The sequence below is a fragment of the Ornithodoros turicata genome, chromosome 10 (assembly GCF_037126465.1).
Source record: "Ornithodoros turicata isolate Travis chromosome 10, ASM3712646v1, whole genome shotgun sequence".
Taxonomy (NCBI): Eukaryota; Metazoa; Arthropoda; class Arachnida; order Ixodida; family Argasidae; genus Ornithodoros; species Ornithodoros turicata.
In genome coordinates, this window is record NC_088210.1 from 32851798 (window position 1) to 32879297 (window position 27500).

General features: G+C 42.0%; 3 protein-coding genes across 5 annotated transcripts; 2 read left to right on the forward strand and 1 right to left on the reverse strand.

Annotated features, from left to right (window-relative positions):
* The first annotated feature begins 556 nt into the window (after positions 1-556).
* On the forward strand, positions 557-19968 carry LOC135369957 (DNA-directed RNA polymerase, mitochondrial-like). 2 transcript variants are annotated; one of them, XR_010415167.1, is made up of 33 exons: positions 557-817; positions 1038-1154; positions 1916-2155; positions 2938-3284; positions 4046-4165; positions 4570-4728; positions 5207-5275; positions 5739-5840; positions 6854-7003; positions 7610-7703; positions 7812-7885; positions 8220-8351; positions 8593-8712; positions 9188-9229; positions 9319-9398; positions 9474-9540; positions 10945-11080; positions 11786-11919; positions 12558-12658; positions 12771-12891; positions 13233-13317; positions 13623-13734; positions 14124-14202; positions 14253-14498; positions 15297-15563; positions 16540-16671; positions 17157-17203; positions 17300-17398; positions 17504-17576; positions 18426-18517; positions 18876-18955; positions 19381-19483; positions 19596-19968. XR_010415167.1 is itself a non-coding variant. In XM_064603567.1 (32 exons), exons 1-32 carry the CDS (start codon positions 664-666, stop codon positions 19428-19430), a joined length of 3921 nt encoding a protein of 1306 aa, XP_064459637.1. In that variant the 5' UTR covers positions 557-663; the 3' UTR covers positions 19431-19567. The 2 variants fall into 2 exon arrangements, 1 of the variants encoding a protein (XP_064459637.1); XM_064603567.1 differs by lacking the exon at positions 19596-19968 and having other exon boundaries at positions 19381-19567.
* On the reverse strand, positions 19556-22361 carry LOC135369960 (protein SCO1 homolog, mitochondrial-like). The gene is made up of 7 exons (XM_064603573.1): positions 22190-22361; positions 22003-22092; positions 21797-21887; positions 21507-21704; positions 20802-20894; positions 20621-20736; positions 19556-19769 (listed from the first exon to the last, which is right to left on the reverse strand). Exons 1-7 carry the CDS (start codon positions 22268-22270, stop codon positions 19620-19622), a joined length of 819 nt encoding a protein of 272 aa, XP_064459643.1. The 5' UTR covers positions 22271-22361; the 3' UTR covers positions 19556-19619.
* A 116-nt stretch (positions 22362-22477) lies between these two features.
* Positions 22478-27411, forward strand: LOC135369959 (cyclin N-terminal domain-containing protein 1-like). Of its 2 annotated transcripts, XM_064603572.1 has the most exons (8): positions 22478-22833; positions 23120-23223; positions 23858-24017; positions 24523-24685; positions 24828-24978; positions 25180-25276; positions 27096-27151; positions 27254-27411. In XM_064603572.1, exons 1-8 carry the CDS (start codon positions 22711-22713, stop codon positions 27288-27290), a joined length of 891 nt encoding a protein of 296 aa, XP_064459642.1. In that variant the 5' UTR covers positions 22478-22710; the 3' UTR covers positions 27291-27411. The 2 variants fall into 2 exon arrangements, with proteins under 2 accessions (XP_064459642.1, XP_064459641.1); XM_064603571.1 differs by lacking the exons at positions 27096-27151; positions 27254-27411 and adding an exon at positions 26217-26371 and having other exon boundaries at positions 22481-22833.
* The last annotated feature ends 89 nt before the right edge of the window (positions 27412-27500 follow it).

Below are 27500 nucleotides of genomic sequence, written 5' to 3' on the forward strand. Positions count from 1 at the left end.
CGTGCGAATTTTCTGTGCGAAATGAAACCTGATCGCACCTGACTGGCTACGGCGCGTCACACTAATCGACGTCACCTCCAGAGATGAGGACACTTCTAGTGCAGGGTCATTGGTATGAAAGCAACCTGCGTGGCACCTGGGAACTCAATAAACTTCTCATCACCTTCACAACATTTGTGTTATTTGGGCACATCACTGTGTGTTTATTTTCTTTGTGCCTGGATGGGAAAGAGAATGATAGCTGGGAACGATCTGAAACCAGCTTGGGGCATCGCTGATTTGGTGTACGCCAGCTGTGTCCGACTGAAAAAGAGAGTACAAAAACAATCTCGAAATTCAGATTTCATTGAGATGTGCTGGCTGCTCAGTACCGCGTACAGCACCACGTTGCATCATTTGAGTCGTCTGCATTTCGGTTGCGTCTGGAGCAGAAAATATTCTGCGTCTATATTTCTACAAAATAAAAAAGAAACGATCTGATGAAACAATACAACGTCTTTAGCAAGATTTATCAAACAGCAAGACAGCGCAAGTCAAGATGGAAAATAAGGATTCCCATCGCGAGTGGCATTGTCTCTTCTCACAAACATGGCGTCCTCCATGTGATGGGAAATGTGATGTGATTTCGAAACACGGAATAGTTCATTCAGCACATGTGGTGATATGTATAACTCGGCTCTGCGAAGATGTAACCACACCCGTGAGGACATCCTTGCTCTTAAAAGGCTTCTGCTATCTTCCACGTGTCCTGACAGGTCCTTTGGTAGCGAAGGCTGTTCGCTTCTCGCGCGGAGGTCAATCCCGGCGCTCTCGTTAGGTATGCAAAAAAGTGACCTTCCTTAACGTTGTCAGCTTTTTCACATCACGAGATTTAGACTTTAAGAGAGATTGAAACATAACGTCAATGCGCGTAACATTGTACGAAATATGATATCGTTTCGTAAAACGTTTCAGAGAAGAAATACCGACTACGTATACGCTTTCATGCGCGTGTGTCGGCTCACGATCGTAATTCGACTATCTTCATCGAAATGCAGGGCAATGCCAACCGGCTTCGCGATATTCCACTATTGTGGAGCCATCTTACAAGATTCAAGAGCGAAGGACGAAGGTTGGAAAGCTACGGAGCAGCCAGTACAAGCAGCTAATGAAAGGTAATGCTGGACACTTCGAAAGAGGTTACAGTTTGATGTTATTTGTTGCTCCCACACTGAAAAAAAAAAGAAAAGTGAAGTTCCAGATTTGTTCCTGTAAAATAAGGTCGACTAAACGATCACACTATCCTATGCATTGTCAGTTACTTGCTCCATCATCCTTCTGAGCCTTCGTGGTATTACTGTTGCCATGATATGAACTCTAGATGGCATATTTACTCGCAGTGAAACAACAAAAATGTGCGTTATATGTTAATAATTCACACTGTTACGAGCCTAAGGATACCCAGTGGATAAAGTTGGTTGTACTTGACTCTAAACCAAGAGTGAGGACACAATAAACAACAAGCCGAAACAGCAGACAACGCTTGTTCGGTATTGTTTATTGTATGCCCTGTCTTAATTGAGAATGAACAGTCCCGTGTGCATATGAAGCTTTGCGGTTGAATTGTTAAGAGGTTAGCGTGTTTTTTTTAACATTCACAATTTGTATGAAAGGGGAAATAAAACAGTTGTCAATTTTCTTGCAGATTTTGACTGTCGTATCTTCCAGTGTATGGATTAACAAGCAGCCTTTCAAATGTATTTTTTGCAGTCAGAAACACTGTGCTGTTTTTTTCCCCATTCGCTCGTAGTTCGTTCCAGTGGAGTAACAGTCTCGTATTTGTCTCTACATCTTTCTTGCACTATGTAGTAATGTTATAAGTTCCACATACGTCAATGAAGTGCATCACAGCACAGCACACTGTATGCTCTCGCAGTGCTAGAGGCCCACAGAGTCCAACTACAGGGTGCAGCTAGCAACTACCAGAAGAATGAAGTGATTCTGACCATCCCTTCAACCTGCAATGTCATCACACTCCCATCGACCGATTTTGTTCACAAGATCACGTGCGAAAGACCGGATGAGTCCTGCCAGCCGTCGCCCTCGGACAACTTTCTTCACGTGTCTAAAAGTCAACCGAAACGGTTCTCCGCAGGAACTAAGAAACTGGCAGCAGGTAAGATTTAAGGAGTTAAGAGTTAGGAGTTAAGAGGAGTTAAGATTTAAGGAGTAAGATCTAAAGGAGTACAGAGGGCCGCCCCAAAAATTTTCAGATTAAGGCGTCCAATAAAAGTGTGTGTGCTATTTTACCAAATAGTGCGAATGGTTTTGATGTGTGCAGGTTGTTTCTCAGAAAAAAAAAAAAAGAAAACTCACATAAATATGGCTCCACGCGTTCACCCTGAACTCCCCACCGCAGGTGTAACGAGGGGGAGAAGGTATTATGCCACGTCACCGATGACGTTACAGGAGGAGCCCGTTCTGATTCGCCGGTCAGTGGGGGGTCAGCGCCCTGTCCCTTTACCACCGTAAACCAGTTTTGTCAGTTCCGCCGAAGAATTGGGGATAGAAGGATGGGCCGAATCATTACCGAGCCAGAGCAATGTTTTTTTTTAGAACCCCGAACAGCCGAGTAGCAGACATTTCGCTGGACCAATCAGCAAGCATGTCCCCTGTAGTGTCAGCGCAAGGTCCCATGCAGATCGCAGGCTGGTTCTGCTCCTGACCGCCGTTGCGCACGGTCGTTTTTTTGCGGCGTACTTTAAATTCAATTTCTCACAATTACAATTAATCTTGCATAACACTAGCATCTTATAACCTTTATAATACTAGTGGAATGGGAAAATGCGGTAACGCTCGCACTCCAAGTTGTCCTACTGCTAAAAATAGCGAATCATCAGTCATGATTTCGTTACAACCGAAATACTAAAAACACTAACGAAACGTCCCACGATTTAGGCACACCCGATGCCTGCATCGAGCCAGTGGAGGATCTGCTCTGCTTCGGGGACACTTTCGCGTCTGAGTTTGGCCTGTCCGTGCACCACTTGGACACTGAGCATTTGGGAGCTGCGCTTCTCGAAGAAGAGAAGCAGGAGGCCCTGGAGGAGAAGGTTGTGCTTCCTGACCTGAACATCGCGCAGAGTAAGAAAAGAAAGACCAAGAAGTCGGGGCTGAAGCTCTCGGCGTCACAAATGGAAGCCGTCGCCAAGGTGAAGAAGGAGGAACTAGAGAAGATGGCTAAAGCGGCACAGTTGCAGGCGGCGCTGAGGGCGTACGTCGACACGTGCATTCAGGCCAATCTGGTGAGATGAGACCTGCTGTATAGCAGCGCCCCCTACGTTTGATGCCCATGGTGATTATGTTGCGCTTGGGTGGCGGTAGTTATAGCAACTTGACTTTTTCAGCGATTTGTTCTAGAAAAAGGGAGATGGTGTACGGGGTAGTTAACGTTACTTTTAAAAAGTATCTGAGTTACAGCTACGGATACCTCCAAAAATGTACTCAGTATTTTTACAGTTACTTTTTCCATTATTTCGATCGAGCCAATTTAGCGAGCCAGTGTGAGTTGCACTACGACTCATGAAGCAGGTCACATTGGGTCACCTGGTGTTATAAACGCGTAACGCTTTTTATTCATTCTTTTCTTTTCTTCATGGGTTCTGCACGCATCCTAAACATGTATCTATATTCCAAGAAAATAGGCTCGGCACCAACCAGATAACACACACGATCAAACCAGTAACTTATCTCATCTGTTTGCTTTCTTTCTTGACATTTCTCTTCATTCTTCTTCTTCACTTCTGCTATATTTGAGAAATTCAAACTTCAGCACTGGGAATGATTGCAAAGCACTCAGGCCAGGTTTCCTAGCCAAATTGCACACCTGTTCATGACAGTTGTTGCTCATGTTTTCTTGTATAATGAGGAAAAAAAGGAACTTTGAAAATGACTAAAAGTTACTGAAAAAAAGTAACAGAGTTGGAGATAAAAGTGCCTTCATGAAAGCAGCCTATCGGGAGCATTATATAAAACCTTATAACCCTTATCTGTGTTTTATCTCCAGCTGGATCAAGCCCATTCAGCCTTGCATTTTCATCGCTACAAGTCCAGACACCAAAACAACGGAATCTCGGTCGTCGACATCCACGTCTTCAACAGTCTCATGCGGGGCTTTGCTCTCAAGGTAGAGGAACTGCTAGAAAAACCTCTGCGTGTCTCATATTGTATTTTTACATGATACTGCTTCTCTGTGTGACATGAAAGGTATGCAATATTTAATTCTGAGAAGGAAGATGACGTGGTATGATCTGGGCAACACTGTTGCTACAACAGTGCCACCACCTCCAAAGTCTTGCGAAACCAAAACTAGTTGATGCTTCCTAGTTCCTCTTTAGTGATTGCGTGGTCCTCATCGTCCTGCTGCATAAAGCCATGCAGTACCAAAAACAGTTCGACTACCAACTACCCCAACTTCATACTCTTGCGCAGTTAATTTCGTAGTTTTGTCAAATGTCTGTAGTGAATTTTTAAAAAACTAGCGTCCTTTAACTTGTACTGGTGATTCTTAACCGACCTTTCCTCCACTAGGGCAAACTGTCTCGATGCCTGGAGCTGCTGCACACAATGGAGCACGACAAAGTTGAGCCAGACTTGCATACGTATCGGAGCCTCTTGGAAGTGCATGCAAGGCAGGCAACCATTTCAAAGCAAGAAGTGGAGAAGTTAGTTCAAGCACTTGAGGGCAAGGTCAGTACTTGTTTATTTATTTATTTATATGTGTCTACTAACAGCCTAAAGCCTTACCAGCAGTACACAATAAAAAACACACAACATAGGAATGTATTAGTACAATAAAATTAAACATTCATGGCACAATGAAAAAGCAGCTCGCATTGGCCATACTTATACAAACATCAGAGTTCACATGCGCGACGAAGAGCTGATTGGACGCTTCTCATATTACTATTAATTGCTCGAATATATTATTAATAATGAATTAATGTGAATTAATTACTTGGAACCAATGATCTCGGAAAGGAGTGTTGTCGGGGCAGGTTTTGACGGCGATTCACTTTGTCCGGCATTGTAGTATGTACCGTAATACTATATAACAATATGCAGTTGTGTTATGTCACCTTACATGATCTGTTTAGCGACTCTTGAACTGTTGAAGTATTTCTGAATCCGGCTGTGCTTGAATACAGATTTATTCTCTGCACTGTAGGGCTACACACTCGAGCAGCTGGTCACCGAGGGCAGGTTCCTCGGCAATCAACGAGAAAAGCTTTTGGAGGTATGCTTCGTCGTCAGTTTATGGTAACTTAAATATATACTTACTTATATAAATATATACTTAAATATATACTTACTTATATAAAGGTATTCAATAAAGATCAGAAGTGGAGACGGTGCTTCTACAGGACAAGGAATAAAAGGGGAACTTTATTAAAAACTAAGAGGGGGTATTCGACGTTTCGACAGCAGCGCTGTCTTCAACAGGAATGGGATATTATGGCGACGCCACTTACTTCTTACTTATATAAATATATACTTAAATGTTACTGTGCGACTTATCTGAGTAAATGTTCTTCCTGGAAACTTTTTCACACAGTTCCAGCAAGGACTAACGAACCCCCTTTTTATGTGACCATGCGTCTCTGAGGGCAACTCACCTCATTCCGTCATTCCCTTTCTTCTTCTGGGATAGCTAAAGCTCCCTGTGTTGTGTTTATGTAGTATTCACTTGCACATTCCAGGCCATTCACGTTGCGGTACCAGAGTTCGAGCCTGAGCCAATGAAGTACCCGAGAGACTACGTTTGTTCTTTGCTCAAGAGACTGGAAAAGCAGGAAAAGGCAGTGAGTGGACTGTATTTCACCGAACATTCTCTGTGCCATGGACATTTCATATTCGGTCGCCATATTTGCTTGACTGCAGTGGACACACGTGAACTCAATCTTTATTGAACGACAGAATTAGGTAAAAAATTATTAGGTCAAAAGTGGTCAACTGATTCCTCATTACTTTCAAAACAAAGCAAAAGATAGCAAAAATTTAATTGCGCCTCGTGTGGTAGTACCTCACGAAAATGCATACAGGAGAGGCTGTGGCAGGTTGTTTTCAAGAGGCATTTTATGTAGAAATTAGGCTCATATTAGCTACGTAAAGAGGAGATAATGCCATTGCAATCACAAGCAAAAAACACGTCTTTCCTTAAAATTGGATCATTGTAAAGCGTGTCAAGATTGCAAAAAGTGCAGAAACACAACAAACTTTGTGTCCTCGATTCGGCTGCACTTTGTGAACAAGTGCAAACTGTGCAAGTTCCCACAGTAGATTCAGTGGAGGTGCAGCTTTTGCATTACACTTGACCACATTATTGGAAAAAGTGCCACAAGTGCAGCACGTGTTGATGAAAATGTCCAACGTCTTCCGACGTCCATGCAACATTTTGTGCGCCGCTGAGCAGACAACGTATATAGGGTAGCTGTAGATTACGGTGCTTGTTGGTGATGTTTCACCATTGACCTGGTGTATACTGGCAATCAGTTTTGTTTAACAAATAAATAAATGAATGAATAAAAATCAATGAATCAATCAATTTTGGCAGGTCCTTGCTCTTGCAGACATCTGTGACAACTGATCTAATAAGGCCCACACTTTTCTATTCAATTGATACTTAGCGTACTTTGCATGAGGGAAGTGCATGCCATGGATATGGTTTGCGCTCCTTTGCACTGCCCTATGCACTTTGTCTCAAATCGAAGGCAGCTTTTATCTCTGCACACCCTATGTGTTTATGTGTAAACCTGGCGTAAACCGCCCGTCTGCATGCTGCACCGCTATAGACAAGTTCGACTTTATTTTCCAGCACGATGCTTACAGTAATTCGAAAGGGGTGATGTCCATGGAAGAACTACGCAGATGCGCCTCCGAGCAGCTGGCCTGGGAGGTTGAAGGACAACTGACGGTCAAGTCTGTGGCAAGGGAAACTAACCCTTCAGAGAAAGTCATCTTTCTTGTAAGCGTTACTCTAATCAGGAGGATTGCTGTTACCTAATGCATGACCAAACTTCGTAAATGCCCATGTTTCTTCAGATTAAATCAGTGTGTCGCCAGACCAATTGTGATTCCCTAAATTCACGTAATTGAAATGCCCTAAATTACCACCAATGTATATCTCCTTGATTGTTGTCAAGTCACTGCCATTCCCTAAATTCACTCAACTCTTCAGCCAAATTTTATCTGCTTGGCGGTTGCCACATGAACTGTCACTCCCTAAACTGACAAGATTGTTCCCTAAATGTGTGTCTCTTTTATTGTTGTCAAATCAGCTGCCATTCCCCAAAACTCACTAAGTTATTCTCCAGAATCATGTCTCCTCACTAGTTGAGTAATTGTTGGTCGGCTCTCAGTTTCTAGATTCCCTAAATTCTTCCCAAAATTTTTACCTGAAACAGGAAATCTGCTTTTTGACTTAAGCTGGACTGTTAACAGAAAGTTTTTGACATTTATCTGCAATACTTAATACTTAATAATATAAAGAAACATGAGACAGACATAGTATAAGAAAACAAACTTGATGACCAATACTGGTTTCAGTTGTATACATGTTCCTCTTGTGTAGCGAAAGCAAGTGGAGGCCACAGAAGCTGCCTGGAAAGTGAAGTTGCGAGAATCTTTTCTTCAAAACATGAAGGCTCTCTTCAGCCATTCTTATAGTAAGCGATCTGCCCTGTTAACAGTTGCTTACTTACGTAATTAAATTAATCAATATATTCTTTGTAAAATAAGTACTGAGTATCGCTGATTGATTCGCATGCTTCCAGTGATACGTGGCATGTCGCTTTACCCGTACCTGAATGTGCTCGAACCTGACTGCTACGTGAACATCATGCTGCAGGTAGGTGCAAGGCATTTCGAGAAAACGTATTTCGCAGTTTTTAATGTATATTTTATGTATATTTTACAGTTTTTAACGTATATTATATTTTACCGTTTTTAATATATTTTTATGTATATCTTATAGTTCTTAACCTATATTTTGTATGTATATTTTACAGTTTTTAACGTATATTTTATGTATATTTTATAGTTCTTAACGTATATTTTTATGTATATTTTAGTTTTTTATGTATGTTACGTAACATTTTGTACGCATACTTTTACGTATATTACAGTTTGCAACGTAAACTTTAGTTACTAAGTATTGATGTGCGTTTCTCGGTACAACACAGGAAATGCGTGCCTTAGCAATGTCCTCGGAGACGTTCAGCCCGGCCATCGGCGTCCTTCATCACGGCATAGGAGCCAAAGTGATGACAAGATATATGACTGCCGTCAAACAGAATAACGGAATCGCAGAAAAGGTAGCCATCTTCCGTGCAGTACAGTGCAATTTCACTAATTTCAAATCATTTAATGGGACGGTCACATGCAGAAAATTTTTTTTTGGTTGCAAAGACTAATTGATAAAACAAATACAGAAGTAATGGGCACTCGGGTATCAGTAGCTGAGCATTAGCTTGTTCATGTCACAGACCTGTTCTGTGTGTTTAGTGCGAAAGGTCTCCTATAGAGGGCATGACACTCACTAGAAAATGGTTGCAGATCACAGCGCTGTACGAGAGGTATTTGGAATACTTCACCACACCTGAGCTGCGGAGCAGGTACACCCCTCGGGAGTACTGGCAGACGCTGAAAGAGCTGAATTCCTCAGGCCCTTCACTGGTAAGGTGGACATTTTTTCTTGTTTAGTTGTTGGCAGACGATCGTCTGCATCACCAGCTTGATGTTTGTTGGCAGACGATAGTTTGGAAGTAGCAATCGCAATTTATCTGCTGCACAACATGTGTTCTCTGAGGTGTCTTCTGCATACGATTTAGTGCCATATGTGAAGGTCAAACTGTTAAGTCAGCTAATAAGCTGACAGCCGTTGTTCTGAAGGGCGCTGTGGCTATCTTTGGTAGAATATGACTCCTGTCGCATAGGTTGCAGCATCTGCCTTTAACTTAAAGGGTAACATGAAGTTGGGCTTGGCAGTGTGATGGGATGTGGTCCTGGTACTGCCCAGCTTCATGACAGGCATTCATGAAACACTTTTCTATTTTGAAGCAAATACTTTTTATCTTTTTTTTTGTAAAGCCTAGACATGTTGTAGTAAATGAAGTGACATAAAGAAGGTTGTACCTTCGGTTTTAAATAGGACGGAGAAGTCAGCCCCTGGCCGTATTACACTCTCCTTGGGGTACGTTTCATCAGTCTCTCTCTCTCTTTTATTGCTCAAGAAGAATTTGCTCTCTGCAAGAGGTTAAAATTTCACCTCTTACCTCTTAGGTTGGACGTTTCCTCTACGATGTCATCATCCACGAGGCCAAGATCGACATCAATGTCACGAGGCATTCATCCTCAACAAAGTATGCGCGTTAAAGTGGAGTGCCTAATAGTGTCTATATAGTGTGAGTGCACGCTAACCTTCTCTTGTTATGCAGAAAGATGATCCCAGCGTTCTACAACATCTACAGAACGGTGGGACCTCGAACAAAAGAAGAGATCAAGGTACAGTCCTGTGTTGATAGTACAAGTGGAACATGAAGGCTGAAACTGAAACTGAAACTGGAGATATTTGTCTCAGAGAATTTCTGACAGATCCAGCACTGTGGGACACATGCAGGAAGGGCACCACGGCATGTAGAGTTGTGTGGATGGCAAAATTTCTCTTGCGAATAGTTTGCGAATATCTCACTTACACTGCAAATATGTAGTTTACAAATGTTTCACTTACACTGAGAATAGTTTACAAATATTTCACTTACACTGCGAGTCAAATACAAATAATTTCGTTAGATGGCGAGTTAGATGTCGAATAATCAGAAAAGGCCAAATTCGAATAATTTTAAATACCTCATGGTGAAATATTTTTTGGTGTTGCGCTCATTAAAATGATGCTCTGCTCCAAACATGTGAGCCTTTTCACCCAGCATAACATATCGTGAGAAAAGGGTCCCTCTCTGTTATGTAAGGTAGACTGCATTAGTGGGATGAACTGCATTGAGAGTTAGTGAACATGCTCCATGCAGCCTGCTTTGTGTGCATCTCCTCATTTCTATGTTTACATCGTGAGTATCCTGTGAGATCGTGAGAACATAACTCTCAAATTTGGGAGTACACTTACTGGAACTTGCAGTGCCCAGAGTATGGTGTTGACCATGAACTCACAAAATTTGTAGACGTTAGTGACAGAATATTGTAAACAATGTAAAGCGGGCTTCACCTAACGCTCCAGAGCAATGAGGTGAAGCCGACTTACGGAATGGAGCTGCCCGCACACCAGTTGAGCAATGGCATTAACGTGAAGTGGGCTTCACCTAATCCTTATATGTAATGAGGCGAAGCCCACTTGCAGAATTGCAGTAACTATACCGCGCTTCAGTGCTATGTATTCGAAAAATATTCGAAAATTTCGAATACTGAGCATAGGTTGCAGATCGCATCAGATATTCAGTTCATATTCGAAATTTTGAATAGTTGCACATCTCTAACAGCATGTGATTCTGTTTTAAACAGCGTCATTAATATGAAATTAATATGAATTTAAATTGATTAACTCTTTAATTAGAGACTTTCGAGCAAAAGTGAGATGGAAGAATGGGAGATGGTCCTCGTTCAAAGGCATTCTATTCTTTAAATGTCCTTAAATAAGCGCGTAATTTGGAATATCCATCACCAAATTTTGCCATGTGAATGAGCCGAAACCAAAAAATTTCAACATACATGCTCATTTCAGGATTTTGGGATCTCATTTCAGGATAACCCACATGCAAAAACAGCATCAATGCTGCTCTCGTAGCTTTTCTTTAAAAATCGGGTGCAGCTAAAAAATGCTATATATCTTTTAATGTAAATGCTTGGTTATGTGATCAAGTTGATTGGTTTAGGTTTGTGTGTGTTTTGTTTTCACAGCCCCATCCCCTGTTGGCCAAACTGTACAGAGGGGCTTTGCTGGAGGAGTTGTCATTCGACGTTGGAGTGGTACCCATGGTGTGCCCTCCGTTACCTTGGTCGTGCGTGCAGAGCGGAGTTTTTCTTCTCACACAGAGTAAGGGATGGTATTGCATTCTGTACTGCTGTGTATATAGTTCAGTGTGTATAGTTTTATACTGCATAGAATTGACAGACTGCAGCAATTAATGTTAAGCCTTGTCAGCAAGCCTGGCCTCCTGAAGCTGATTCAAAACTATCAGGGCTAAGCAAAGTATATATATAAACTAGAAAATGTCCAGATATGTGTCCCATCTGGTCATTGGAGAGTTGTCAAAATAAATTTGTGTTCAAAATGGGTCGTGACATTTTTAATACCATCTTTCTGCTTATGGCACACACCCATTGACATCTGCTGTCGTCTGCATCTTTTTCCTGTCATATTTTGTGACTCCCAATTTTCATTGGATGCCCGTGTTCAAATTTCATGAATAACAAAGTAAAAATCAATCAATCAATATCAATCAAAGAAAATTTGGTACAGACATGTACATTGCTAAAGCAAATATGCACGGAAATGTAAAGACAGTTACAAAAGGGAGTGTTCCGTACAAGACACCAAAGCAAGTACCGATTAAAAACAAATGGCAGAGCACATTTATGAGATTCCAAAGCGATTATGATTGCACATTATTCAACATTTCAACCCACAGTCACATTTCTTGCATTGAATAAACATAGATCTGACTGCATTTGTTCCTCTTGTCATTTCTGTTTTCGTATCATTTGAAGCATCTGATTTTCATCCTTTTTTTTCACGTAGCACCATTTGTCAGGCTCCCAGAAACAGCTCAGCAGCAGAAGGCAATCCTCGAGAATACTCCGCCTGAGCAGCTTTACCCATCCTTTGATTCACTCAACATTTTGGGGATGTGTCCATGGAAAATCAACAAGCCAGTGAGCATAACAGTTCCAGTGCTATTGAACTCAAATTAGAGTACATGTACTCTAATTAAGGTCCCTGGTTTTCTGCTGCACAAATTCAAAATTCCCGGCACCGACTTGTAAATTCCGCGATTCTACGCTGCAAGGAGTCGACGGCTGCATGAAACGGGAAACACTTTATTTTCTTGCATAATGTTGGAACAAAAAATATTTTATAAACTCACAGATTCAAAGCACTGTTGTGGCTCAGCATTACATGATATCTTGTGTTCTCCTCTGACAATGAATGCCGTCTGTCGCCTACAATCATTTTATACCTGCTGAAAGATCTTTCAACATCTACAGAGTTTATAGGAATTGACAATGGGTGTGCTAAAGATGTAACTTACCCAGGGCATGAATTGTGAACTCCTGCCTATAAAGTTCCTATAAGCTCTGTAGATGCTGAAAGATCTTTCAGCGGGTATAAAACGATTGCAGGCGACAGACACATTGGTGACATCTGTCAGTAGTGATTGTGTCGGTAGTAGACCACGAGATCTTTTTCTTTCGTTTCACTCGACCCCACTGTGTGCTTTTTACCTTGTTCTCCACTATTCTTCATATATTTCACACGTAGTGCGTAAGTATGTAACATAAACGTGTTTCAGATGCTCGACCTGGTCACAGAAGTTTTCCTCAACAAGGGAAGCAACGAATTGGACATCCCTATGCCACCTTCAGAGTGTAACGCAGCACCAAAGTTTCACCCGTAAGTGCATTTATCTTCCTGGCCAGCTTGTTGTTTTCGTCTCGCTCTCTTTTGTGTCTTGCGTGCGTGTGCATCGTCGCACATAAATAATGTGCATCATTTGCGTGTCCAGAGGCATGAGCAAGACCGAGAAATTAAAGGTTGCCCGCGAAAGGATGTTAGTCAAGCGAAAGAAGGCAGAGATGTACAGTCTTTGGTGCGACGCCCTCTACAAGCTCTCCATTGCAAACCACGTAAGTTCCGCAACCTCGGAAAAGGAAGGAAAAGTTGAATGTTCAAAAGTTTAAAAGGAAACCTATCATGGAACAAGTTATGGAACTTGTTATTCAAGCTGCCATCACTTTTTAGGACAGTCTTTGACCCTTGTTTTTTTTTACATACACAAAAGAAGAATTTGATACAATGGCAACCCTTCCTCGATAATTTTTAATGCGTGCAGAATTGTGCCATGCGGTAGATATAAAGTGTGCCATAAGCTTTACTCCAATTTCTCTAGCTTGCATCTCATACAGAGAACAATTTTGTGCTCATTCTACATTCAGGATGTTTTAAATCTGCATTTGTGCCATTCCAGTTCAAAGAGAGAACCTTTTGGTTCCCACACAACATGGACTTCAGGGGGCGTGTGTACCCATGTCCGCCCCACTTCAATCACCTGGGTGAGCTTTAACGTCTTTCGATCTTGTGCCCTTTTGCAATAAAGGGCTTCCCATTTTTATTCGGTTATAAGTCGCATAATCTTTCTATTGCCTTCATAATGTTATGTCATAATGACTTAAGTTTGTTTCAACTGTCCCACGACTGCCATTTCGGGATGTTGGTTATTCGTCGGACATCCACTGGACCACACATGAAACAATTGGGTGGCTTATACCCGAGTAAATGTGGAAACTTGTACCGCTTTTAATTGCCTCTTTACTCTATTGACTGATTGGCTACCCACTTTTTTCTTTTTTTTGTCCAGGTAGCGACGTTGTCCGTGGTATCCTCCTTTTCGCCGAGGGGGAGCCGTTGGGCAAGAACGGCCTCGATTGGCTCAAGATCCACCTGATCAACCTTACAGGACTGAAGAAGAGGTGATAATCATTATGATTAGAGCCTGAAGCTTGAAGGTTTAATCCGATTCTTCCCCGAATCGAAGGTTGCCTCTTTAGGGTAAAACCAGATTTTTACCCGGCAAATCACCCTAACTGGGATGTCTGTAGGAATGCACTGACTTATTTGTTTGGCAGCAAACGCAGTTACATCACAGTTTGCACCAAACCAGTGCAGTTAGTTTGAGTAACTGAGCCCGATTTCTCCCCGAATTTAGCAGCATACTGGAAGTTTTTTCACCCGAATTCGCACGAATTTAGTCCACACGTTTATTTACCCGATTTTTACCCCCCGAATTTTTGAAGAAAATATTTCTCGAAAACTTCAGGCTCTACAGTGATGTAGTAACGTTGGTGGATTTCCTTTCCAGGGACCCGGTTGAGGAAAGGTTGAAGTTTGCCAACGAGGTCATGCCGTTGATCCTCGACTCTGCGGACAACCCAATGAACGTGAGGCCCCCCCGTCTCTAGATTGTTCCAGTCTAAAAATATACCTTTAGGGTCAGCGGTGGTGGACGCTCTCTGAGAAACCCTGGCAGACGCTCGCCTGCTGCAGGGAAGTGGCCAATGCTGCGCGGTCGGACAACCCCGAGGCCTACGTCTGCCATTTCCCCGTGCATCAAGATGGCTCCTGCAACGGACTGCAGCATTACGCCGCGCTCGGGCGAGACCACGACGGTGCAGTGCAAGTGAACCTCCATCCCTGCGACTTTCCGCAGGATGTGTACAGCGGGGTTGCAGCTCTGGTAGGCATTGAATCAGGGAGCAGCTTTAAATTTAATTTAATTTAATTTAATTTTAAAATTAATTTAAATCAAATTTTGCTCACCTTTTAGGGCACAAAACCAGGTGCACGATTATTTTTGTTTCGAAGTTTGTCCACTAATATGGGAACCTTCATTGCATCATGTACATGCATGAGTATGCAGTTCTCATACTGCATTGCTGCAGTTATGGTTCCACAATTTGAGATGTTGAGACAAAGGATCAAAGTATTGGTAAAATTTATAAAAAAATAATTGTTTTTGTGAAAACCACAGTTTCTTCATGATGACTTACCATGCTGTGTCCAACGTGCTTTAATATACAGTTGCGCTTAATTTTTTTTAATGGATGTTTTTACTGTATTGTGTGTGTTACGCTTTATAGTACATTTATAGTGCATGTTACTTTTTTCTCATTTCAATGTTTTTACGTGTCACATTGATTTGTTCCAAATCAAAATTGCTTGCACGTTGTGTGGTCGGTGCCAATGCCCAACACGTACAGCTAACACTGCCAGACTTCATTGTGGGAGTAATACACTCACTCACTCTTAGAAATTAGTAGAAATTAGGAACTCTTAGACTTTCTGCAAAAATGCAAACTCCGCAAAATGTCCACTGAATCTGGTCGGAAATAAAATCAGCAAAATTCCAGCCCTTGAGGCGAAAATGATGTGCAAGTCCTCGACGTAGAGCACACAAACTGAACCTAGCTGAGATATGTTAGGCACCTTAACAACTGTTTCCAGATTTAAAAAAAAAAAAATTTAAATTTTTTAGGTTGAGAGGGAACGAACGAAAGATGCAGCTGGTGGTCTCGAAATTGCCAGGGTCCTGGACGGCTTCATCAAGCGCAAGGTGGTGAAGCAGACGGTGATGACGGTCGTGTACGGTGTCACACGTTTCGGAGCACACCTTCAGATCATGAAGCAGCTCAAGGACATCCCAGACTTCCCTCAGGAACATTGCTGGAGTGCCGCTCACTACCTTGTGCAGAAGACCTTCTTCTCCATTCAGGAGATGTTCACTGCCACACGCGAGATACAGGTACGAATGCACGTAACTAGAGCCCCTAGCTTTCTGCAATTCCGTGAGTAAGGCCCCGGGATTTCCGCAATTTCCGCGAGATATCACGGAATCCATAGTTCATTGCGGAATCCGTCATTTGGCATGGAATTTCATGGAATCCCTTATTTTTAGGGGTGTCAGATATTCGAGTTCTCGAATTCAAATTAGAAAAATTGCAGAATTTTCGAGTCTGTGCCGCAGAATTTTGAATTTGCAGCAGCAGAAAACCAGGGGCCTTATCCGTGAGTTTTCGCGGAATTGTCCCTGTCTCGCGGAACCTGCCGTTTCCTTCAGAATCCTGTATTTTTCGCGGAATGTTTGATGTACTGTATTACAGCATTACGTAAGGATTTCGATCGAGCTGCGACATTTTCGCGGGGTAAACCCGATCAGTCGCAACTGCAATGCCTGACACTACTGATACTGCTGACTTTTACATTGCTGAATGGATTTTACACGGATTTACACGACTGAACGTGCTGTGACAGAAGAAGCTTTAATGACAGGAACGTCCCGAGAGAAACTCTCAGAGAGTTTAATCTAATTTTCTTTACGCACTGAAATGTTGTTATAAAAGGCTGGAAAAGCATGCTGCTCAAGCCAGTAAGCAACCTTGGGAGAATGCCGCAACGTTTACTTGCTCGTTTTCTCTTACCCACGGAGTCGTAAATCCCGCTTTTGCGGAAACGTTACTTTTTCACCGCAGAAAGCTGTGGCTTTGTACGCCAGCACTACAAATGTGTTTCCGAACTGCACACATCATTTGCCCGCATCTCAGGTTCCCTATTTCCTCTCAGTATGTGCACTGCCCTAGACACCATTTTTGTACTATAGTTTGCTCTCTGTGCTAGTAAGACAAACATAGGGGTATGCTATTGTGCTTGTCTGTTTATTTGCTCTTGTTTTTTGTACAGATTTGTTTTTCTTTTGCTCTCTCTCTCCTGTGAACTTACAGGACTGGTTTACCCATTGTGCAAAGCTCATCTCTCAAGTGTGTGGCCAGCCCGTGGAGTGGGTCACCCCATTGGGACTTCCGGTTGTACAACCTTATCACAGGTCAACCACAAGCAAGAGTCCCATTTCATTTGTAAGTTCGCTGTTTTCTAAAGCTTCAGTTCAGGTAACTTTGCAGAGAGCACTTTTAAAGCTTCAGTTCACTCGAGTTCAGTCTAAAGCTTCTCTAAAGCTCTAGTTCAGTTCAGAGAACTCCGCAGAGAGCACTTTTAAGGTGCAGTGGCATCTCGATATGGTGGAGAATTCCGTGGCACGTCAAAAGTGTCGGAACCCCTTTTCCCAAATTTTGCCATTAATCTCCCAAAAAAATTTGTAACAGTGGAAAAAAAAAATACAGGCATCAGAATTTTTGCACCAAATGAGTTTTAACGAAGTTGAAGTGACACTTGCGGCGCTCTCGCTACTTTAGTTATACATTTAGTACGTCTGACTTAACTCGATTTTTTATTTTGATTCAAGTAACGAGGACAACTTTTGACTGCACTCATTCTGTGTGTGTGAGAGACAAAGCCCTTTTTTAATTTGTGCAATGTTCTTCTTTCTTTCTTTTTTTTTCAGGGTGACAGAATACCCCAATCGTACAGCACAAACTTTGAAATGTACCAGTAAGTAGTGTTGAAGTGTTGGTGCTTCCCTTAGTTCTTTAGTATTTAACGGTATTATTCCCTAACCCCGGGTTCTGTTTCTCTGTCTCTGCACAGGAGGCCAAACATCATGAAACAGAAGAACGCATTTCCTCCAAACTTCATCCATTCCTTGGACTCGACACACATGATGTTAACTTCACTCTACTGCCAGAAGTAATTGTTTCACAATACTTTACTTTTCCTACCTAACATATGTGCCTTTGCTTCATTTGTGGCATTGATCTCTTCTTTTATATATTTATTTATTTATTTTTTCAGGGCAGGCATAACTTTTGTGTCTGTGCATGACTGTTTCTGGACCCATCCAAACACAGTGGATATCATGAACAAGGCAAGCCCTTAATTTATTTTACTTTATTGCTTAATAGTTTATAGTTATTTAATAGTTTGCTAAATGTTAAATAGTTTGTTCAATGTTAATAAATAGTTAGTGAAGGTAACATGCCAGTGGTTTGTTCTTTGGTTGCAGTGACCTTCTTTGTAAGCTGGCTGGGCCTGAAGTGTACTATATGTAGTGTAGGGGCAAGCACACTTTCACAATCTCAATCACATGTTGGCCCATGTTCTTACACACATGGAAACATTGGACACACGTTCTTAACACAGCACATGTTTCTTACGCAGTTTAAAATTTAACCACGTTACTTAGTGTAGATGCTCACTATCGAGATGGATTTGAGCCACGCTGTGCCTGCAGTATGGAAATACATCAAATTCAATATGTGTATGCCTATTTTTGTGAAAAAATTCCCTCTACCCTGCATTTTATTGTTAGTAAGAAGAATGTAAAAAATGATTCGCAACATACTCTTTTTGCATTGGCAAGAAGTAACTTTAACCAAATAACTATTAAAAATAACAAATTATAACAAATTAATAAATGAATAAAATTAAATAAAAAATAATAAAAAATATAAATTAAATAATAAATAAAAATAATAATCAAAAACAAAAATAACAAATAACAAAAATTGATTCTGCATCGCCGGAAACTTGTACATTGTTTTTTCTTCACGTTCTACAAATAACTATTACTTAAACAGTTTTTTAAATTTCAAATGGCACATATCTTTGTGGAAATCGCAGGTGGTCGGCACGCTTTTTTAAAATTTTGGAATGTGTGAGTTGCCGTACAAAATTGTATCGAATTGAATAGTGATTCTTATTACTTAAACTTTAGGTATGCAGGGAGCAGTTTGTAGCCCTGCATAGTGAGCCAATCCTGGAGAACTTGTCTGCGTTTCTGGTCAAAACATTTGGCTACAAGGACAGGTGTGTACTGCGACTGTTGAGCATGATCTCTGGTTGGGAGAAATATATAACCATCAGAGCTGCTAAGTAACTAAGCAAAAAATTACAGTCATGAATTGCATTTCGAGTAGATAGCTAAGGCAGGAAACAATCATGGACTTGTTGGCTACATTTTGCTTGCCATGTATAATGGATGCATCACACTTCAGGAAAGCACCTGCTGTATAAAGAAGCTGTAACATTAGTCTAGTTACTTTTCTCAACCAGCATTTGTTACTTTTACTGTTGCTCTTTGGTATCGCAGATATTTATTTGAGCTTTTGCTTGTTGTGTTTTTATTTCTGATTTTTTTATCTTTATTTTTTTTCTTCCTTTTAAGTGAGTTATCGCGCGATGGTTCCCTGGGAGACCTGGCAAAGATAAAGCTCAATCGGATCTTGACCCAGATACCGCAGAAAGGTATAGAGTCTTTTCCTCTTTCCGTTTAGTTAAGTGTTGTCCTTCCTGTTAGAGTAGTTAGTCACTGTGAAGGTTGCCTGACTGACTTGTGTTTATGGAACTGGAGCAGACTACTACGTGTACTCGTTCCTACAGTATTTTCTGTGAAAGATACAATGTGACGCGTCAGTCAATACCGTTAAAATACAAAATTGCAAGAGCGACCTGTGCACAGGGCTCCAGTAAATTATAAATAAGAGTTTTTTTGCCTTGAAACCCGGTGTTGCAAAGAAATATAAAAAATTCAGGGTTTGCCAACCGCAGAAAAACTGGCCTTAAGGGTGCATTTTTTAGTGTAGTTTTAAACCCTTAGTGAGCAGTAAATGTCTGCAAAATTTTTACGACATTTTTCTTTTTGTTTTTCTTTCAAATTCTCATTTTTCCAGGTTCTTTCGACCTGGAAAAGGTGCTGGACTCTGTCTACTTTTTCAGTTGAAGCCTACAAAGTAAACTGCACATAAATAGAAGTGTGTCAAATGTACCATTAATGTAAGTATTGTATCATAGAAAAGAGCCTTAGAATAATAAAGAAAGAAAGAAAAGATAAATCACGCAGAGGCAAACATTTTCAAACTAACGTGCATTTGCCTGCTATGTACAGAAATGTTGTGACTATGCAAAGACTTCAGAACCACGAATCTCCCTTGGCCTTCTTGTACTTGATGTGCTGCAGATGAATGGCGTTGGCTATTTGTTTGGCCGTACGGTTTTGCCCGTAGTAATCTACGAAATCGCCGTCGGGATCCACCAGGTACATGATGACGGTGTGGTCGACCTGAAGCACAGAAAAAAAGCATTCTGTAACTCTGCAAGTCATTCGAATCACGTTCTTGGATGGACTCTGCGATAAGTCGTGCTTGGTGATGAAAGGTGACCTATTTATTTAAAGGGGGTTATGAAACCATTTTCCAAACTTTTGAAGTAGTGACATTGTAAATATTGAGTTGTGTGTACTAAAGCTATTGCACTCCCAAGGTCACTATAGAACTACAAAATAAAATTCTGATAACAGTCCTGTCTGTACCCGAGGCACACCTGCATGAAAAATGATATAATCGTCTAATTGCATTCGGGTCCACAAATTACATTATTTACGTGTTTCTTTGTAGTAACATTAAATGCCATGATATTGATGCAGCCTACTCACGAAGTAAAATATAAGTTAAGCTGCTTTAAACATGTTGAAAACACACGTAATATCCTCAAATATAATTATCAAGTTGGTCTTCATGTGGAGCAGTTCTAATGTACTTGAAAAACATGGTCAGTCAATGTATTTGCCAACCGGTGCCGAATCCAAAACAAGCAATATGGCGGCACGGCCACCTCAAGATGAAAATTTCTAAAAATTTGAGACTTCTTTTGTCAAAAGATGGTTAAGCTATGCTGAAATTTTTCAAATCGCATTGTGTTTACAGCAGAAAGTGGTTTTATGCAAACTAAAATTGTTACCGTGTGCTAACAATGGGAGAATGATTTGTGGCAAACTCAGTAAGCATAAAAAATGGCATTCAGAGAAGCGTCGTTACATATCTCCACGGGGCACCACACAAATGACATTAAGGGTGAAGCCATTAAGCGCTTAATGTCATTTTCCTTGCGTGTCGAGGTTCTGGTGATGCTTACAATGTAATCTTCCTCCTCGTCCCTCGGTCCGGCGCTGAAGTACACCCTGAACGACCTGGACGCTTTCTGTACTTGCTCTATAGAACCCGTGAGTCCCAAGATCTTGGGGTGGAACTCTGAAAGGTGGGTACTCGCAACATGGCATAAAATCCGCAACGAACGGCGCAAGTCCAACACTTGCCTTTCACGTAAGCTGCAACCGCCTTGACGTCGTCCCGCTCTGGGTCGATGCTTATGAACAGGGGCTGGATTGGAAAGTCCTTATCTTGTTCACCTGAACAGACAACACAATGCATCTGAGAGTACTGTTACTTTTTTTTGGGGTGGGGGGGAAGGGATAGATAGATATAATTGTCGCTTGTCGCCAGAGACCGTTGCCGAGCATGTGCCCAAATCGGCTAGATTCGGCTGATATCTAAATGGAGCGATCTTCGAGCTCCATCTTGGAGCTCAACTGGTCTTGGTTCTCAACTGGATACTGGTTTGGGATACCGGTTGGTGTGTGGTGATGCTTGGATACGAAAAATGGAAATAAATGCATAAAAAAAAAAACGTAAGTAGGAGACCTTGTATTATTTTTAGTGGCTACCTCTAATTTTGTAGCATATTAAAACCTTGAACCCGTTTACAGCCTCTGAACCGGTTAATCGAACTCGAATCAAATATGTGAACTCCGGTGCTGAACCGCAATCTTAACCTTTATGGTAGAACACGAAACAAATCGGAAAGCGTTTCGGTTCGACACTCTGGTTTCACCAGCGACAGAACCCGTAGTGTATTCGCTTGTTATGGGATATGCCCTTTATAGACACAAAGAGACGCGGTCGGCCTCTCTTTCATACTCTGAAGTGTCCCTGATGTAGTCGTTCAGGGCAATCGCATTTACCTAAGGTGTCAATAACCTTGCCCAGCTTCTCCAACTCGTCGGGACAGATGTCTGGGCAGTGGGTAAATCCAAAGTAGATGAGGAGCCATTTCCCAAAGAAGTCTTCGCTCTTCTTCGGCTGGTTGTTGTGATCAACAAGTTCAAAGCGGCCTCCAATAGAAGCCTTACCTAGTGCTCGTTTTCGTTCCTTCTCGATCGCTGAAAAAAAAAAAAAATTGAGATTTCGTGCGTAAACGCGGATTCATCGATTGATTGATAAACGCAATTGATCGAACGACAGTCGAGGTTACCTAATCGTTTTTCCCTCTTCACGTACATCATCCAGGCTAGTATGACGCCCCCGACAGCGCAGGTGTAGCCCAAACTTTTCCAGGTCACCGGCTGGGAGAAAATATGAGAGGAAGTAAATATTGTATCGTGAAGGCACCACGGAGATCGTGTTCGGATACCGCCGAGTTTTTATTTTTTCATTTTTTTCGAAGTATGATCAACATACCACTTTCCACCTTTTGTTTTTGTCGGTGCTTTGATATCGTCGACATTCGCAGAAAGCTGTTTTGTTCTCGACTATTCTTAAGACTTCCGGCTGAAAAGACACGAAAATTTTGTGTTCAAAAAACCCAGCCCACACTTTGCGATCGCCCCAAGATGAGGCCAACTGCGTGTGATACACTAATACGCACCCTGTAAGCTGCTTTATGAGAGGAACACACCGCTGACGTATAAAACCTGGGAAGAGAACGTGATAATAACTTAGATAACATGCTTTTTCTGTGAAATAATGTGTCACTTCGCTGGTACCGAAACTGAAAAGTTTACGAGCGCGTGGGTACGTAGTTGCCAGACTGCCTTGCGGGCGCCGCTAGTGAAACTATTGCTGAACGCTGATCTTTTCTCTAAGCCTGCTTTGTTTATTATTAAAAATATCTCAACACGTGCACCTAAAAATGTGTGTTAATAACAAGTGGCTCGTTCTAAGTAATTCCTGTTCTTTTAGAAGGCACTACAGAAATGCGTCCCTGAACTGTGGTTGCGTCGTCTGCACGCAGTTCCTGTACAAGAAATAACACCGTGGTACGCCAGACGCGTTAAAGTCTGAACAATATTTTGTGTAGTCGAATTTTAAAAGTTTAAATTGTGTCTTTGCGGCTTGGCGGTGTTGCAAATCGTGTTTCACACTCGACCTGTCTTGACATTCTGGAACATGAATGAAGAAGTGCAGTTCACTAGAGAACTCCCACTCGTGGGCAAGGACTTGCTGCAGGATGTGCTATGTACTCTTGCAAAGAAAAATGATTACGCTGTGAACCACCCAGAGGAGTTTCAGGTAAGGCAATGACGTGTGTCTGTTTATGGAACATGGAAGGAAAGAGGGTTGTAGAACGAAGTAAAGTTGTTTGGGAATTGGCAGTTTTCGTCTTAGGGCTGCTCTAGACAACACCTGATGGAGGAGAAGCACTTTGGCAATACTGTTTTTTTCATTGAATGCCTCTTTTGTAACATAAGAGGGGCGAACGCCCCTTTGCTTCCTCCCTTTTTGAGCAGCGAGCGTATAGTGATGTACTAGTACACGTCTTTCTTTTTCAAACAAGGGTTTTTTGTTCCACGTGCAGGACCATCTGTCACATGGCCAGACAGTGGAATTTATTTTCCAGGCATGTACCAGATGGGACCTACCTCTACCTGCCCACTTTCTTGCTGTTGAGTACTTTGACCGGTAAGTTTTCATTTTGTTTATGTATATAAGCTCAGAAATGTGTATAGCCATAGGATTCTCAGGCAGTTATGTTGACGGGCAGCTTTACTTTGCTGACTGCCTTCAGTTGAATAGCCAGGAGGGTTCCCCTCCCCCAAACTGTACCTTAGGTATATAGTGTTTTTGGGAAAGGTAAATGAGGGGTGAAATCCTCCTCCCCCATGTGAGGGTCCCATACAACCCCTCCGCCCAAAATATCTTTCTGGCTATGCTGCTGGCTTCAGTTACATTTACCTGGAAGCACGTACGTGTGCACCTTTAAAAATCAGACTTGCACATTGCATGATGACAGTTCCTCGAGTGTCAATACAGCTTCACAAATTCCCTATGAAGCTCATAAGAAATACTGTGCATGGCACCATCTGTGCTTTGTGCGTTATGGTCAGAGCGTCAAACTGAACCTGAACACAAAATAGAATGAACAGTAACTTTTAGCTGGAACTGAACCGGAATTCACAGCGCCATCTTGGAGCTGAACCGAACCCGAAACAAACCGATAAACGGTTCGGCTCGACGCTCTGGTTACGGTGCTCTAATCGTGCCTTACAGGCGTAATAAAGGCACACAGTTATTGATTTGCCTACGTTTCTTTCAGGTTCCTAGTACGTCACATTCGGGACCTCCGACAGGACGTTGCTACCTCGAATGGACCTCGTATCACTTGGGAGAGCGTGATGGAACGTGTGTCTGAGCAGGTGGTTCTTCGAGCCCTGTCGTGCATTCAGATTGCAAGCAAGATGGTGTCCAGTGGCAAGGTGCATTTATTGTAGCACATTAAGTGTTATGCTTCGCGAATGTACTGGGGACCAGGCTACAGGGTGTCCAGGGTTTCTGTTAACTCTCCCGCAATCTTCGTGCAATGATCGAACCCGGAAAAAGAAAAAGCTCGTTTGCTGCTTTAATTTGGGACAAATTTATTTATTTATTTAAGTAGCTAGTTAAATTAATTTAATTAATGCCGTAATTAAATTAAAATAATTAGATAATTAATTTTTGATAAATTTAATTTTTATTTTTTGAATAATTTTAGTTAGTTTAGGTAATCAGTCATCTACTAGTTACACATTCTCTTTGATAGAATGTCTGCCTGGCCATAGAACCCACCTGTGAAAACTGTATCTTGCTGCTCTCATACTTAAACAAAAACAAAAAAACTTATGCAGCGGAAAAAAGCGTGTTTTTTGTCCAGCGGATGTATAGGAACACGAACCGCTAGATCTTGTGACAAATCCAGAGTTGAAGCGTTTCACTATTTTCCAGGCAGTGACCCTAAAAGACGTGCATGCCCTGGTTAAGTCATCAGGACACGTCTATTCCATGAACAGCGTTCTGATGTCGGAGTTGCGGGTCCTTCGTACCCTGGACTACAGGCTCCAGATTGATTCTCCCCTGGACTTTATTGAGATCCTTCTCGATATCATTAGTAAGTAGAGTCTTGCATTACAATTTTGTATTTTGTGAGTCAGTGAGATCCTTGAATCTGTTATTCTCATCTCTCTCTCATCTGGAACACACTGTACATTGGAAGAAATTTCTCCTAAGTGCATTTTCCTTCTCTGCTGCAGGCTGCAATGATGCTGATTTTTCTCCTAAAGACGTGTATCCTGTTGCCCTGCAGTTGCTTCGTGCCTTTTACTTCATGCGAAAGGAAATCTACGCGAAGACTGCAGGGCTACTGCGCTTCGAAAGCTCGCAGGGTAGCCAGGATTCTTCCAGGTACTACAGCGATTTTATCCACATGTGACATATGGGAGTCATTTCTAGTAATGAAAAGAGTAGAAGAAATTGTAATTTGAGTTTTTTGGTACTTATTGCCAAATGGGCGTTACAAAGCCGTTTCTGTTTAGACGTGACAAAATACATTTATTCTTTATACGCTTTGCTGATTAATGTGACAGTCTGTCTATTCTCTCAAAGAACTGCCTCGAATACATTTGCATCGGACAAACTTCTCTTGGCAGCAGCGATACTGGTGACGGCCGTCAGACTGCGCACACCAAAGAAGCATGCACAGGTATGCAGATAGGCATACGATAGGGATACGATAGGCATGACGAAATTCGGAACTTGCGAGATCGTAAGGCAAAGATACGAATAAGTCTGGAAATATGTCAGTTTCGAGCAAAATGCTCACACAAAAGTTGTGTTATAGACGCTCCTAACCGACATATTTATTATTATTTTTATTTATCTATTTAGTATTTTTTATTTATGTATTTATTTGTACTTCTGGGCAAAATCTCTTTCACGTTCACTAGCTTCCAGTAAAGATGTGCATTTTGTCTAACCCCAACGTTTCTATGTTTGTTACCCCTTTGCACCTCCTCTCACAAGCGCTATGGTGCGAATGCCCGCGCCACTCTGTCCACCACCCCTGCAGAAGAGCGTGAAAGTGGGGCGTAGCCCATGTCACTGTTACTACAGTCGAAACCCGAATAGAGTCGAACCTGTTTATTATCTTTTTACCCTTGTTATCTTACACGGAGAACTCTGATCGCTATACACGAGCAAACGTTTTTCGTGGCGATCGTTATGTCGATGTCTTGTTTCCCCGTACTTCAGTGAGTGAGCTGACGATTTGATCAACGATTTGATCGCAATATCGGGAGTTATCGTTATATCGAAGATCGTAATAAACGGGGTCGACCGTACAACGATACTCTGGTATAGCGATCAGATCTCTCATTGTCGTCAATATCGTTATGTATGGGCTCGGCTATATATGAGATGCAATGGAAGTGACAAGGACAACCATTGGACCTGTATACCACTTCAGTAGCACAACACACACCCATAGAACTTTGGTTGTGTGTTCAGGTTGAACTCCTCTTCTCAAAACGTACAAGAAAGAAATCGTTTCGTAGCCCCTTTAAAACTTGCAGCCTGTTTCTCGCATTTATTTCGGGGGATATGTAGCCCAAATGTCCTAATGTGTTGGGTACTTTTTCCCGCAGTTTTTGGCCAACGTAACAGCTGTCACACGCTTTGTCGACGATGAAGTGGAAGATTTCAGCGTCGTCATTCTGTCCGTTCTCTACAACGAAAGTCCAACCGTTTCCGAAACAGTTTTTCCGCACCATAGCGGTTAATAAATGTTCACAACCAATGATCTGCAAGGTTTTCCTATTAGATTGTGATACCACATTGACCGTGGAATACGGCGTAGTGTTCTAGACTGCGAAACTTCACGGAGAAAATTCAGGATGCGCTTCATGTTGTGTTGCCTGACGGGAGATGGTGTAGCGTTGTTTGATGTCTGGACTTGAGTCCAAATTGTAGTGTGCTAAGTATCTATGCTGAACGTCAGGTGGATTTGGAGGCTTTCATTTTTTTTTTTTTTGCTTGAAAAAATGGTAAGACTTTCGGGTCTGAATGGTAAGAGGTGACGCGGTTTCGAATCCCGGTACCATCTGTGCTGTCCGAGGTTTTCTCTGGGATTTCCGGCAGACTTTACCGGACGAATGTCGCTACAATTTCCGGTGAAGTCTACCCAGGACCCCCCTTTGTGTGCCACTCCTTCCGTGTGTCCCCTCTCCATCTAGTCCCAGGGGCAGTCCCAGCGAAGTACTTTGGGGGGGGGGGGGGGGGGGGGCGACGTCTGCGAGCCTTTAGGCAGTCGCTATCCATTTGGGTGCGTAGGGGGGGGGAAGGGTTCTGGACACTGGCTCAACCTTATCTCGCACGAAATCCTATCACTGGTAATCCATTTTAGGTCCCATTTAGGTCTCTCTCATTGAGAGTGTCACAGGGAAAGAGATGAAAACTGGACCAGGCTATGCTTTGCCCTGAAATTAAGCCCTCGTGCTCAGTGAAACGAGCTCTTTATTCTGCAGGTGGAATGGGACAGGAAGCAGGACAGTCGAAGTATGACCTCAGAAAGCACCAAGAGGTTAGTCTTGCCTTCTTTTCCATTGTCAGTGAAACAGTAAAAAATGCTCTTTGGCTGAAATTAAGCTCTCGTGCTCAGTGGAAGGTGCTCTTTATTCTGCAGGTGGGATGGGACAGGAAGAAGGACGGTCGAAGTATGATCGAAAAGAAACCAGGACAGTGGGGTGTAAGAAATGTGACCGTGGAGACTTCAAGCTTCATGTCAATTCGTTTGTAATGGTTATTCAGTTCTATTCATGTAATTAAAAGATATCTCTCTCATCTAACGTTTAATAAAATGGAGAGAATGTAAAGCATGAGTCATGATGGAAAAGTGCAAAATGTATGGTAAACTCTGAAAGTGAATTTAA